This window comes from Protopterus annectens, chromosome 12.part0, assembly GCF_019279795.1.
Source record: "Protopterus annectens isolate FY-2018-M chromosome 12.part0, PAN1.0, whole genome shotgun sequence".
Taxonomy (NCBI): domain Eukaryota; kingdom Metazoa; phylum Chordata; order Ceratodontiformes; family Protopteridae; genus Protopterus; species Protopterus annectens.
This window is the reverse complement of record NC_056746.1, coordinates 12,130,603-12,144,739: the sequence shown is the minus strand read 5'-3', so window position 1 is coordinate 12,144,739 and position 14,137 is coordinate 12,130,603. Positions and strand designations below refer to the sequence as shown.

The 14,137-nt window shown below is 36.7% G+C and overlaps 1 protein-coding gene across 1 annotated transcript in view; it reads right to left on the bottom strand.

Annotated features, from left to right (window-relative positions):
• Positions 1–520: 520 nt before the first annotated feature.
• Positions 521–14,137, bottom strand: part of LOC122816324 (zinc finger protein 160-like) — a 97,712-nt gene continuing 84,095 nt past the window's right edge. The window contains exon 5 of the mRNA XM_044089053.1: positions 521–2,471. Within this exon, the coding sequence (XP_043944988.1) occupies positions 1,576–2,471 (896 nt within the window). The 3' untranslated portion in view covers positions 521–1,575. The remainder of the gene's footprint in view (positions 2,472–14,137) is intronic.

Below are 14,137 nucleotides of genomic sequence, written 5' to 3'. Positions count from 1 at the left end.
CTAATGGGCTGTAGTGAACATAATTTCTTAAGAACTCACTTGGGTCTATGATACAGTACACAGTTCTAACAATCCACTATAACCTTTATAAATATGTCATCTTACAACAAAATAATTGTTAATTAAAACTTAAATAGTGTAAGTTTTACTCAAGAAGGAATTTAAAATTATATAAGTTAGCTGAGATGGCTTTTGTTCTTCCCAAGCAAAGTACTTAATCACCTTAATCACATATTGCTAGTCATGGTCAAACAAGTACAAATCATTTCAAATATCTTTGTGCCTATCTACTTTCTAAAGCCTCAAATCACTGCGCACTTTTTTTCAACTCAAGTTCTATCATCCTTTTGCATGAGCAAAAACGAATGACATTCTTTCTTTTCAGTTCTTACAAAATGACATTTGCTTTGTCCTTTCCATGATTTTAGATATTTAAACTGCAATACGTTTTCAATTTTTTTAGTAAAACATTAAACTTGCATGTTATAGCATAAGTGATATAAACACTATGAGAAGACAATGAAAGGAATCTTATTTATAACAATTTACAACCAATTTAGCATTTTACGTGTAATAAACAAGATGAAATTATTTATTAATAATAAATTCTTATAACATGGAGCAGAGGTAGCCGGACCTGCATCCAACAATATCTTTTTTCATTCCAATTTAAACTGTCTTCAACTGTAGCTCATAAGAATCTCTGCACTTCTTTCCATATTATACCCCTGAAGGATATTACAGCAGCTTTTGCATTGTATTTCACACTGCTTCTTGCTAGGCTTTAAGAATGTTGTTGTATTCACCCATCCCAAAAATTACACAACAAATCATTTCCCAAGCCAACACAAGTTGAAATTTTTAATATATGTTGCACTCTTGGATGTTAATCCATGTAACTGCAAGGAAGCCAATATTTTTTTCTGAATATGATGTTTTGTTTTGGTTCTCATGTTCACAGCAGCCTAACGATAATCTTTAAGTTTCAGACTCCAGGACCCCTGACATCAGCTGCGTTTGGTTAGCACAAGCTCTGGCTGGATTTCATCTACAGACATTTCTTCTAACAGTTTACAACACAAAAATCCACTTAGGACTTTCTGGGATGGGATGATACAATACTTGCACCTTTTGTTGCAGTTTGTACAATACCACAGAAGCACAAAACATACTCCCAGGGTACTATGCAGCCTCCTTACAGGCCTGTGACTTTAGGGATAGATGAGTAATGCTAATACAGCAAACTCCTTAACTGTTGCAGAAACCTGACCTCATAAGAAAACTAACCAGCTGCCTCAATGCCTCAAATAACGTTCTTCAGAGAGAATTCTGAAATGCACCCTCTTTGCTCCCTTCCCTCCCAGAAATGGAATGTCACTACTGTCTTCAATTCATTTAGCAACATCCCACAGCTGAATATACCAGAGTTAAGGGGGGGGTCCTTGAGGGACATATCTATATCCTTCAATAACAAACTGGCGTTTGAGATGCATGCCATTTTAAACATTTTCTTGAGAACCCCAACTATTTCTAATACCCACCATATTTTAGTACATCAACTGGTTGAATTACTGTTTATTTTTGATGCTGTTGTGAATGCCCACTTGCTGGTCCATTAAATGCCATATTTCCAACAGATCCTAAATCTTGGTCTTGGGCCCTACAAACTCTACCTTGGACATTAATAGACTGTGGCTGCAGCCCCCTTAAAAGTCCCACCACTTCACTCATTTGCCTGGTTACTTCTGTAAAACAGGCAGTAAGCTTTGAACCCATTTCATGCAGCGACTGTATAACTTCACGTTGATACCACTCACTACATTCACGCTCTTCCCTACGGTGTCTCTCTACCCTTTCTCTCTCCTCCTTCATATCTTGCTGCCTCTGCTTCTCAAGAGCTACAAGGGATTGCAGACATTGCAGAATACTGTTCTCCTGACAGCTTTGCGGATGATTGTCAGTTTTTGAGACTGCCTCATCATTATCATCCATTTCTGAAACTGATCTTGCTTCTGCAGTCCAGTCTATGATGCTGGTTGACCTGTCTGAACCAATCTCAGCAGAAACCTCATTAACGATTTTTGTGCCATGCTCTGAAGCAGAAGACTCCTCCTCTTTCAGCCAAAGTGGATAGCTAGGATAATTAAATGGTGCATCAAACAAGGAAGATGTCCTCCTCTCAGGTGTCCTACCCCTTAAGGAATTGAGGCCAGAGCTTTCCGGTCTTTCACAGGTTATGTCTTGAGTTGACTCCACTGTCTGAGCATCAGAATTAATCTTGGATGCTCCCTGTGCAGGCAGATGCATTCTGCCAGAGGTCTGTGTTATCTGGGAGTTAAGCTTTTTGGAATCCACATTCTCAACCACATGGCATGTTGCAAAAAGTGATGTCACAGGAATGCTGTCCTCTACCTCTGCTTTGATTACATCATCTTTTGTTCCAGCAAACAATGCTTCAGGATGGGTAATAGCTGTGCAAACAAAAATGAAAAAAAAAAAAAAAAAAGAATTAGGGTTGCAGTGAAATACTACAGTACATTACATTTTGCATAGAATGTGGCAGAATGAGCTAAAGGTAAACATAGCAAACAATACATTGCTATTAAACTGCAATGCCTTAACAGAATGCAGTAAAGGTAGGCATGGCAAACAGTACACTGCTATTAAACTGCAACACCTTAAGAGCATGCAGTAAAGTTAACATAGCAAACAGTACGCTGCTATTAAACTGCAATGCCTTGCGTATGTTCCCCGATATAACAAGACATTTTACTTATATAGTAAGTCCAGTCCCAGTTCTACAACCATAAGAGAAAACAACCTTCATGCAACAAAGAGTCCTTCTAATATTAATATTGCGACTTGCACCTGTTTCAGAAGAGCTTACAGTTAAAGCTACAATTGATTTGATGAGCTTTCAGCACATCATTTACAACCAACACACATGCATAACACTAATAACAATTCAGGATATGTGTGGGTGTTCACTCCCTCCTGCAGTCCTTTCTCATCTGACAAGGTGACGCAATATCATATACAGACTCCATATCCTTTGCCATCCTAATTATCCCTAACAGGAAACAGCTGACCCACATCCTAAGCACATTACATTGTCTATTGCGTTTATCCCTCCCTCATTTCTTTTTTATTGCTTTTCTAAGAGCAAAACATAGATCATTTTATTCTAAGGAGAAAATGTACAGATTTTTTAGAAGCAGTCAGCTTGTATCTAGTACTGTTTAGATATCTCACACACACACACACACACACACACACACACACGTGTGAATATATATATATATATATATATATATATATATATATATATATATATATATATATGTCTGTGTATATATATATATATATATATATATGTATATATATATATATGTATATATGTTTATATATTTATGTGTATATATATATATATATATATATAGTGTGTATATATATATATATATATATATATATATATATATATATATATATATATATCTATATATGGATCTACTTTGACTGAACGAAAGTGCAATCCACAGAACGCTACTCACCCGAGCTTAATCCACTGAAACCCTCTTCAATGAACGGACTGCCGAATTCTTTCACAGGGAAAAGAACCACTTGACCACCATGGTGAACTATGCCCTCTCTTCGGTGTAGTGCAATCTCGGTGTTGGTATATTTAAGTATGTGGTGTGGGGGTGGGGGGGGCGAAGCTCCCCATTTTGGTGGGCTTACTTTTCCTCTGTTCATCTGTTTTTCATGGTGGTCAAGTGGTTCCTTTCCCTGTGAAAGGAATTCGACAGTCCATTCGTTTGTTGAAGAGGTGTTTTGGTGGATTCAGCTCGGGTAAGTAGCTTTCTGTGGATCGTACTTTCGGTCAAAGTAGATCCATATTATATATAGGTTCATAGTAATATATATATATATATATATATATATATATATATATATATATATATATATATATAGATATATATATATATATATATATATATATATATATATATATATATATATATATATATATATATATATATATATATATATATATATATCTATATATATCTATGTATATATATATATATATATATATATATATATATATATATATACATACACACACACACACACACACACAAACACAAACACAGAATACGGCTGTTCTTCTACCTTAAACTAGTCCTAGTAGTTAGAAATGCAGGAAAATGAAATGTTTGAATATGTCATAATTTCTATATTTACTGTAAATAAGAAAATACAACTGCAAAGTCTACAAATTTAAGACAATGTGCTAGCCAGCAATGAGACATAAAGCCATGTGTATAGTCCAGAAGACCCAGGTTTGATTAGCAGCTCAGGCATCTGCAGTGTTGGCATCTGCAGTGTTGGCAGTAGAGGACTGGTGTGTTTATCGGGGGGGAGGAAACATTCCAGACTTCTCTCTGCTGGTGTTCTGGCAGAGGCCAGAACTTAAAGAAATTATGCTGGCTTAGCTGGGTGGTAGAGCAGAGCACTTGTGGGCTATCATTATGGGCCCAAGGGTGGGGCAGAGACTATGGTTACTTCTCACTGACCACCCAGCCTAATAAACATTGTCATCCACATGTGGGGGGGATGGGGGACATTAGGATTAAAAGAACACCAGGCATCTTCAGGATGACAGCGTCACTCCCAGTAGACTGACTCTTGCCCCCCAGCGGATGAGAGAGATGAACTGTGAATTTGAGTCCTCACCCCAAGGAATAATTATGGCCAAAAGAGTGTGCCAAGGAGAGAATTGATGGTTAGTAGATATACTGGACCAAAAAATCCCCACTAAGGCAATGTGCAGTAAACAATTCTGTAAGACAACAGAATCTTTCCTGGTATCTTTAAAAAACAGTCTGGAAAACTGGATGGGTGAGTGCAAACTTATGGTATGTTTGGAAAATCTACTTAATGGGGAGCATTGTTAGTTTCCCTCCAGTAAAGGGTGATGTGGCTGAGCTTCTTGATGGTCTCCTTTGCTGTAAACCTATTAAGAATCTGTGAATTTTAAATGAAAATCTAAGGTAGTAAACATTTGTAAATAAACAGTGTAAGTTGCAAATTGACAAAATAAAATGAAAACCAATCAGTTCTCAGCACATGCTTGAGATGTTAGCTAAATAAAAAAATGAAAACAGCCCTGATATGCATTTAAATGTATTTCAGATGCTGTGCAGTCAATATCTCTAACTGCAACATACCAGAGTATGAATTGTGCACCAATCGTTTTAGGCAGCTGTAAAGCAAACCAACAAATATAAAGTGTGAATTTCCCTGTTTTTAAACAAGGAATTTAATCAAAATTCCACAAACCTGACAGTAAGAAAAGATATTTTGGCTGAAGCTGAAGTTGTAGCTCAAGCCAGTACAATGCTTCTTTCCTTCTCTGTTCTGTTCTTAACAGAAACACATCTGCCTGTACAGAGTTTTATGGATGGTGGAGTGAACCTCCGCAGGGACTTGAGCATTAGCTACAAAAGTAAACACTGCTAGATGTTTGTGGAATCTCCTCAGTTTATGGAATGCTTCCTTTACCTAAAAAACTGAGTTGGCCTAGAAGAAGATCCTTCACTGTGGCCAGTGCTTGTTTCCTGTTTTGAAGGTCCTTTACCATATTCTGGGAGGTTTGACCAAAAAGGACATCACCCAGAAATGGGGTACCCAGAACAGCCTGCTCATCCTTAGGGGGATGTAGCCTCTGCCAGGTTGTCTAGTTTGGGTATATTACTGAGCCTGGTGTCTTGGTTTTTGCATCAGCACAGTAAAAATTACAGTGGTATCTATGAAAGCTCAATGTAGATGCTCTGGTAAGGATCTTTTCCATATGCTTCTTGATGGCAGACTGGCATTGTTCTGTCAGCCTTTCTGGTGCTCAGTCCATTAGACAGGACTGGTCCCTGGGAGGTCTGATAAATAGTTGAGGGACCCAAGTCTCATGGTGGCAGGAGACAAAACTTTTGTTGGACCAAAGGGATCACAAAGGACAGCTACCCCAGTTCACAGAAGGGTTGTAGAGACCATCAGCATTCCTGACAGAAGGCATGGGGTAATCTGAATGTCTCCCAGCTGCATAAATGACATCCACTATGGCAAACTCCATGGGTGCTTCTTATCCTTCATACTTGCACAAGGATTATGGAATTACAAAGAGGAAAACAAATGAACTATACACCAGTCCACAATGGACTTCATGGGCCTAAGAGCCTTATTAAAGGAGGTATACTCTTGAAAATGAACCATAGGGATGTGAGGTCTTATTGTCCTTACCTGTTGCAGGCATGAGAGCCCCCTGTGTCCACTTTTCCAGTTTAGTGATGGTAGTGAGACAAGCCTCTAGCCCTGGCTCAATGAAAGGTTCACCCAGTATCGGAGGTCATGACTGTAAAGATTAATACTGGGTGCTGGGTCCCTAGCACAGGGGGAATGCATGCCAGAGGAGAAACTTTGTTGAGGATCTATTACTACTGTCAGCCTGCATTCCTTAAGGTTATGATCTTGCACTTACAAAGATTGTTCCTATCAGATTCAAACAGCGAATGTAGAACATCCATGCTAACCTCACGTTGTCTAGCAAGTGTGGGTGAAGCAATGAGAACAATCTGAGATATATTCCCCAAGTTCTTTGTTGGGGTGCAGCCTTTGTACAGTTCTTAGTGCGAATGCGATCTATTGATATTCAAGAAGGAACTTGTTACTCACAAGGAATCCAAAGCCATCATTTGATCAGGCTTAGCAGTAGAACAATGTAACCACTATCTAGGCTCCTATTCAACTATTGCCCCATGACTCTACAACACTCACTGAGATCATGTGAAAAACCCGCCAGTTCCTGCCTTGGCCACCTACCAATGCTACCATTTTCAGACAGCTGAGGTAGGCCTTGAGCATTTCTCTTCACTCCCTGTGGGTTGCTAAGTTGAAACACTTTCATTATAAATGTTTCCATAAAAATGGATGAATGATGTCACCATTGCACAATTTTCATTAAACTTAAAACCATTACAAGCATGGTTATTAGTGCACATATGCTTGCAATCTGTGAATGAATGAAAATTTTTTTCGTTAACTGATGGATAAGTTGTATGGCTCCCTGACAACTGGAACAAAATGCCATCTGGTCGAGATCAGTATAGTGAAGTTGAACTCTCTGGTTGCCACTTCTCATAGAAATTACAGCTGATGCAGTTTCTAAGGTGCACCAGTGGCAGTTGCTTTCCTTTCCATTGGGAGACTTCACCCTTCTTTGTGCAACTCCCGAGTTGGCATATGTAATTTCAAGGGGGCATGGGGCTTTCCCCACAAAAGGGGTAAAAGGGTCTTGCCCCCTGCAAAAGTATTTTTTTATTCATCATCCAGATGAGGACATGACCAGTTGTTTTTGTCTAATTTACTTTGATTAATCACAGTGGAACCAAACTGTACCAATTTACTGAAACGTGCAAATGAACTACAAATGTATTTATTCACATTACTATGCAAGGCTCTGTTAATGTACACAAGCCATTTAATTTATCTCAGTAAGTAGCACTTTAAATTATAATTACTTAATATTTTTCACATGTTGCTGATTGGTTTACTACTGAATTGATTGACTAAATTGACTGATTATTTAAACTGAATAAATGTATTTTTTTTTGTTTTCTTTTTTTTTTTTTGTTTTATACCCTAATGAAGCAAGGAGCTAAGGAATTAGAGATTGGTTTTACAATAAAATTGATTACATTTTGGAGTATTTGCAACTTTCCAGTGGTTTTTGACTTGGAAATCTTATCAATAAGACTGGAGATGTAAGGCTGGTAGTTAAGTTCACAGTTCAACGTATTCCTTGTTTTTCAACAGATTGTTACAAATAATATATCAGCACACAAATTTAGTATGTTTTATAACATTATTACAAATCATTACTGCATAATTCAAATATTCTTCATAAACAGAAATATTTATAATACATAACATTATATCATGCCAACAAAAAGAATTCAGCAATGAATCCTGGCTAAAAATAATAAAAATACGAGCCTGTACTAGCAACGTATATCATACTTTTATCTAGTGGTTTCAGCACTGTTTATTGCAACGGGACTTGCTATTTGGTTTCATTATAATTAATCATTACATTTCCAGTCCTACTACATACAGCTGCCAGTAATTTTCTTCATAATCATCTGCATAATTCTCAGTTCATTAATAGTAAATTCTTATATGAAACTAAATGACAGGGTCATCATCTTAAGTAGATTGTCTAATACTTCTTCATGATACCTAGGACCAAAAACTTCTGCAATCATGCTCTGCTCTAATTGTAGTATTAAGACTAAGAACACCAATTATTTCAGACATTCATTTACTTGTAATTAGAAATGTAGACTTACAGTTTTAAAACATGTAAAACTGGACTAGTGTGGTGGTGATTTGGATTTTTTATGAAGGGGGCATTAATTCGAAACATGACCCAAAGCTTTTTCCTACAGAGTACAAATGAAGCTGCTCTGAATTTACTACTGTTCCACACATTTCCTGTAAAGATCATAGATTTGTACTTCTTTTAAGATTACCCTAATTATCCATCTTTTAGAAAAAACAATTGATCAATATTACTCTCTAACTACAGTTTCTTAACAAAGAATATTGAAAAAGTACTTTTCTGAATCTCCTTTTGTTTCTTTTCAACCCAACATTGGTAAAATAATTTCCTTATACAAGGAATATACCATCTGTTTACAGAGATTTTCCTTTATAGATGGATTTTCAAACACACAAGCCACAGTTATATATAAAGAAGTATTCTGCCTTCAAGCTTCAGTGAAGAACTACTCCTGATGCCTTGTTCCTGCCACATCATCCTTTTCTCTCCAGATGTTTGCCCTTTCTCCTCAATTTCTTTCACCTACATTTCTTTAATCCATTTTTTAAAACTTGGGCAACTACCAAAGTCTGTTCATTCACAAGTATTACATCATAATTTAATCAAATCTCATGAAAGCAATTGGGGAACTACATCTGTTTCTTTAATATGTCACATATTGATTAAGGGTCCCCAAGCTTGTCTTGTTTGACCAAATCAGTCTTACAGGATATATTTTAGGTTTAAATATTTTAATAAGCATGATAGTTGTGCTTTCTAAAATGTATCTAACTGGTATAATTCTTTGTTGATTCTGTGTCAGTTTTAGTTTTTAGATTATCTATATGCATTTCTAATCCCCAGTCACTGAAAAATGCTTCATGCTTACCAAAATGATTTGACAACTTCAGTTCTATCTCATCTTAATTTTACATAAAATTTCCAATTTTTCCATCTATAAACAATCAGTTCAGATTTTCTGTGAGTTAATGGGTAAATCACAAATCCATAGTGACTAAAAATTCGTAATAGCTATCAATATGATTTGACTATTTCAATTCTCTTCTTAGTTTTACATGACATTTCCAAATTTCCATCTATAAATCATCAATTTAGATTGTTATGGGCTAATGGGGAAGATCACGGAATTGTTCCAAACACCAGACTGAATAATTAGAGTTTTGAAGCTATTTGATATTATTAAAATTACTTATTATAGCAAATGATTTATAATCATTACTGTCTGATTCCCTGCAGGCTTCTGAGAGATGACTTCTACCTTTCATGAAGAGCTTCAACAGACCTATTCTGTCAAACCAATTTCACATTCACAATCTCAATGGTATCATCAACACCCATTTTAGGGATCTCAAACCCTTTTGCAAAATTAACAGAATAAAGATATGTTGGGACAATTACATATTTACCCTATCCATGAGGGACGGGGGTGCTAACCCAGGGGTGAATTTGTGATTACACATCCATTCATCCAAATTACATTTGAATACAGTCAGAGAAGTACTTTGCTTCATTAGTAGTAGAAGATGGTTCTATAGAAGCAACATTTTTTGTAATACAAACCTGTCTTTCCAACAAGATCTATTTATTTTGCTAAAGAGATGGAGATCCCTTAAGTTGGCGTTTACGATAAGATTGGAGCTGTAATTTTCTAAGGCATTTTCAACTGAAATGCGATTTTCTAATATCTGTAGAAATGCAATTTTCTAATAATGACAGTTTTAGCTGGACTTGAAAATACTTATATTTCTAAACTACTTATATGTACTACTCTAGACTTAATCTTTAAAATAATTTTCTTTTTTTAAATGGTGAACTTTATCATTAACTGAACAGTATATTTATAGGGACTGACATAACCTCCAGCTTTGACAATCTTATTACCTATTGGGAATAGCACTATCCAAATGAAAGAAACTTTAAGCAATTTATTTTAATTTACCTGTATTTTACTGATTATATTGTTGTGGTGCATGGTGCTTAAGAGGCAGTAGAATAGTTTATGAGTTCTATTAAAGCAATATTTAAAGCAATATCTTTGAAGTTCTGTATGAAATAAGACTCAACCTTGAATTTTTGGATGTTGATATATATATATAAGAATGACAAATGTGTAACACGAGGAATGGCGAGTTAAAAGACATTCTTAAACACAAGCCTCATTAAGGGGTATTGACACTTGCTAACAAAAAGTTTGGACCAAAGATTATGGAATTTATAGCTGTAGACTAATTAGTAATTTTGCCTAGGGTAAAATATATAGCCCCTTGACATTTCACTATAAATTCAACCAACATTTTCTATATAGTTAAATGTAAGGGCTATCCAGCATTTAATTCTAGCAAAACAATATTTAAGCTCCCTGGCCAAACATATGAGCATAACTGCAGCATTAAGCCTAAGAACACAAATCATTTCAGACATTTATTTACTTGTATTTAAAAATTTTATGTTTCAGTTTTAAAACATGTTCAACTGGACTAGCTTGGTGGTGATTTGAATTTGCTACTTGAAAATAGCATTTCAGTGTCAAGTTCTATTAAATACTTACAAACCTCCATGGCTTAATGAAGCCCTTATTTCAAAACAAATTTAAGAAGCAAGCCTTTAAAACATTAAAACTGATTGCTATTTGCACCTTTAGCATTTTAAAGCTTCAATTACTACATTTCAATGACTTTTCATTGGGCATTTTATATGTTATGCAACTATTCTGGAAATTTTAAACAAACACCAAATTTTTAACTTCTTCATACTTGCAAAAATGAAAGCACTCTTTTGTATAAATTCATAGTAAAGTTTGATTCAATCTAATTTCTGCTGGAAGAATACTGCTGTGTTTTACTTCATGAATTTGAAGGCACTGTCCAGAACTTTAAATGTCAGGTAAGGTTTTGAATAACTACAACTGTCATTGTTACAGACAAGGACAACAATCCCCTCTTGGAAAGACATTAGGAATTGTTTTTAAGGTTTACTATTAAAATTTCGAGCGGCACTCCGTCGACTGTGCTATAGTCGGCAACGTAAGTTCGAAAACGTCAAATGTCAAAGTCAAAAAAATCAATCTAGGAACGATTTTAACATGGGTCGAGGTAGGTGTTCAGTATTATTCTGAACTACAAACATCTCCCCTACCTCGACCCATGTTAAAACCCATTCCTAGATTGTTTTTTTTGACTTTGCAATTATCATTTTCGAACTTCCATGTTCGACTATAGTACACTTGACGGAGTGCCGTTCGAAATTTTAATAGTATACCGTTTTTAATACGAGAAAATCTTAAAATGATACCAGAACGATTATATTCATTGCTAATGACGTCATCTGGACCATACACTTTGTTCTTCTTCAGTATTTTTAACTTCTCTTTCCTGCTCTACACATTAACTTTTTCAGGAGTTTATTCCATATTGGTGGATTTTCTCCCTCACAGACAAAAGGACAGAAAAGTTTATTTTGAATGCAGAATTTCTGTTTGTAATAACTCACCCAAGTGTTGCTGTCTACATATCAATCACCATTAATTGACAGTTATGAACTTTCTATACACGTTCGATTAATGTTGCCCGATTAAATGTATGGGTTGTCTGATCCAACTGCATCTGACCTCAGCACCGACTTCAAAGCTTCATCGGAACCAGAGCTCTGACTCTCCCCCACCCACTATTCCCTAGGCCCTGTCTTAGATGTCCTCCAAAATTTGTGAAAACAATGTGGACATATTGCCTACAGGACCTGATTAAGGAACTGACTCCTTAAATAGAACAGATCAAGAATTTTTGAAGAAGAGGGTACAGTCTCCTATGACTGTGCAGACAGGGAATAAAATCCACTCAATCATCTCAAAGCCATATGTGACAATTTGGAAGGGGGCAGAAGGGAGGGTGTTTGAAGCAGACTTTAATGTTAGGGTAAGTACTTTTGTATCCAATGTTGTTTATTTTTGTACGTTTCAAACATGTGGGATAGAATTCCAAGCTGTCAAACTAGGTGGTATCATGGAAGGACATTCCTGAGAATGGTGGAGCCAAATGAGGAACATGATCTTGATTGAGTGTTCAGCTTTAGTGAGACACAAAGGTGTCTACTGTGGCCCAAGTGGCCACAGTACAAATATTAATAGACACACCTCTGCCAAATGATGTTAGAAACTGCTTTGATGTTAAATGGGCTTTAGGTTTACATGTTGAGGATAATTTTTTCTTACTATATATGAAAGAAATGCAATCTGACAATCATCTGGATAGAATAACTTTTGTAACTCCTTTCCCCAACTTTGGTTTAGAACAAGAAATGAACAACTGATCATCCTTTCTAAATTCCTTTGTTCTATGGATACAAAAACTGAGTCGCCTATGAACATCTAACACATACAGTAAGTATTCTCCTTTACTTGAATACCTTGGAAAAAACACAGGTAAATGTATTGACTGATTTAAATTAAGTTCAGATGCCACCTTAGGAATAAAGGATGTGTTAGTTCTACTGGAAACTCTATGTGGAACACTAGGTTCATACGCTTAGAAGAAAAGGCCTGTAGCTCTGAGATTTATCTGGCTGATGTCACTACCACAAAGAAAATTGTTTTCCAAGTAAAAAATTTTAGATCGGCAGTAGTAGTAGCTGCTTCAAATGAAGCCTGAGTTAGGGCTTGTAGCATAATGGTGATGTTCTGTGGAGGTGCTTGGTCTTGGGGTGCTGAGCAGAAAATCAGGAAGGCTCTTGAAATTTTAAAGGAAGCTATTGGAACATTTTTACATCCAATATGAAAATCCGAAACTGCAGCCACTTGTAGCTTGATGGTGGCAAAGATGGCTCTAGTACAGATGGGACTGGTGTTGAAAATAGGTCTAGGCCTTTGGAGTAAGCCCAATTTGAAAATCTCTTCCATTTACTCCGATACATTTTCCTAGTAGATGTTTTTGTAAACCATAAAGAATGTTAAATAGTGGAGAAGAAAGCCTGGTTTCTCTGGCTATGCTCAAAACTGGTGGAACCATGTGGTTAACTTCATGGACTTCTGGTCTGGATGAGGCAATCTGGATCGATGAGTCAGTAGGTTTGGATAATGGTCCAACATCCATGCAGGATGAACCTGTAGAGGTCATAGGTAGGGGAACCATGTCTGTTGGGGCCAAAAGGAGACAATGAAGATCACCCTGGCCTTGGCCTTGCACTGTCTTGCTTTCTGTATAAATTTATTAGTGGTAAAGGGGAAATGCATGCAGGAGTCCCGGGGGCCACTTGTGGACCACAGCATCCTTCAGTGATTGTCCCTGTGGAGGGATTTGGGCGAAGTAATTGCTGCATTTCTTGTTCAGATAGGCTGCAAAATGGTCATAGCAAAGTTGGCCCTAGTGACTAAAGATTACATGTGTTACTGCAGAACTGAGGGACTACTACTGAGGCATCAGAACTGATCTGCTCAACTTATCTGCGGTTACATTGGATAACCCTGAGATGTGCATTGCTATTAGAACGCATTGTGAAAAACTCGCCCATTGCCATACGCTCATGACCTCTTGGCAAAGAGGATAAGAATGGGTTCCTCCTTGCTTGATGATTAACCATACCACTGACATGTTGTCTGTCTATATGGGAATCACACCCTTGTGGAGAAGGTCCTGAAATGCTTGCAATGCTAGGAGGACCACTCTCAGCTCTAAGGCACTGATGTAAAGATTGGCCTGTATGATGACCATGCACACCTTGGACCAATCTCCCTTTGAAAGGCCCCCCTCC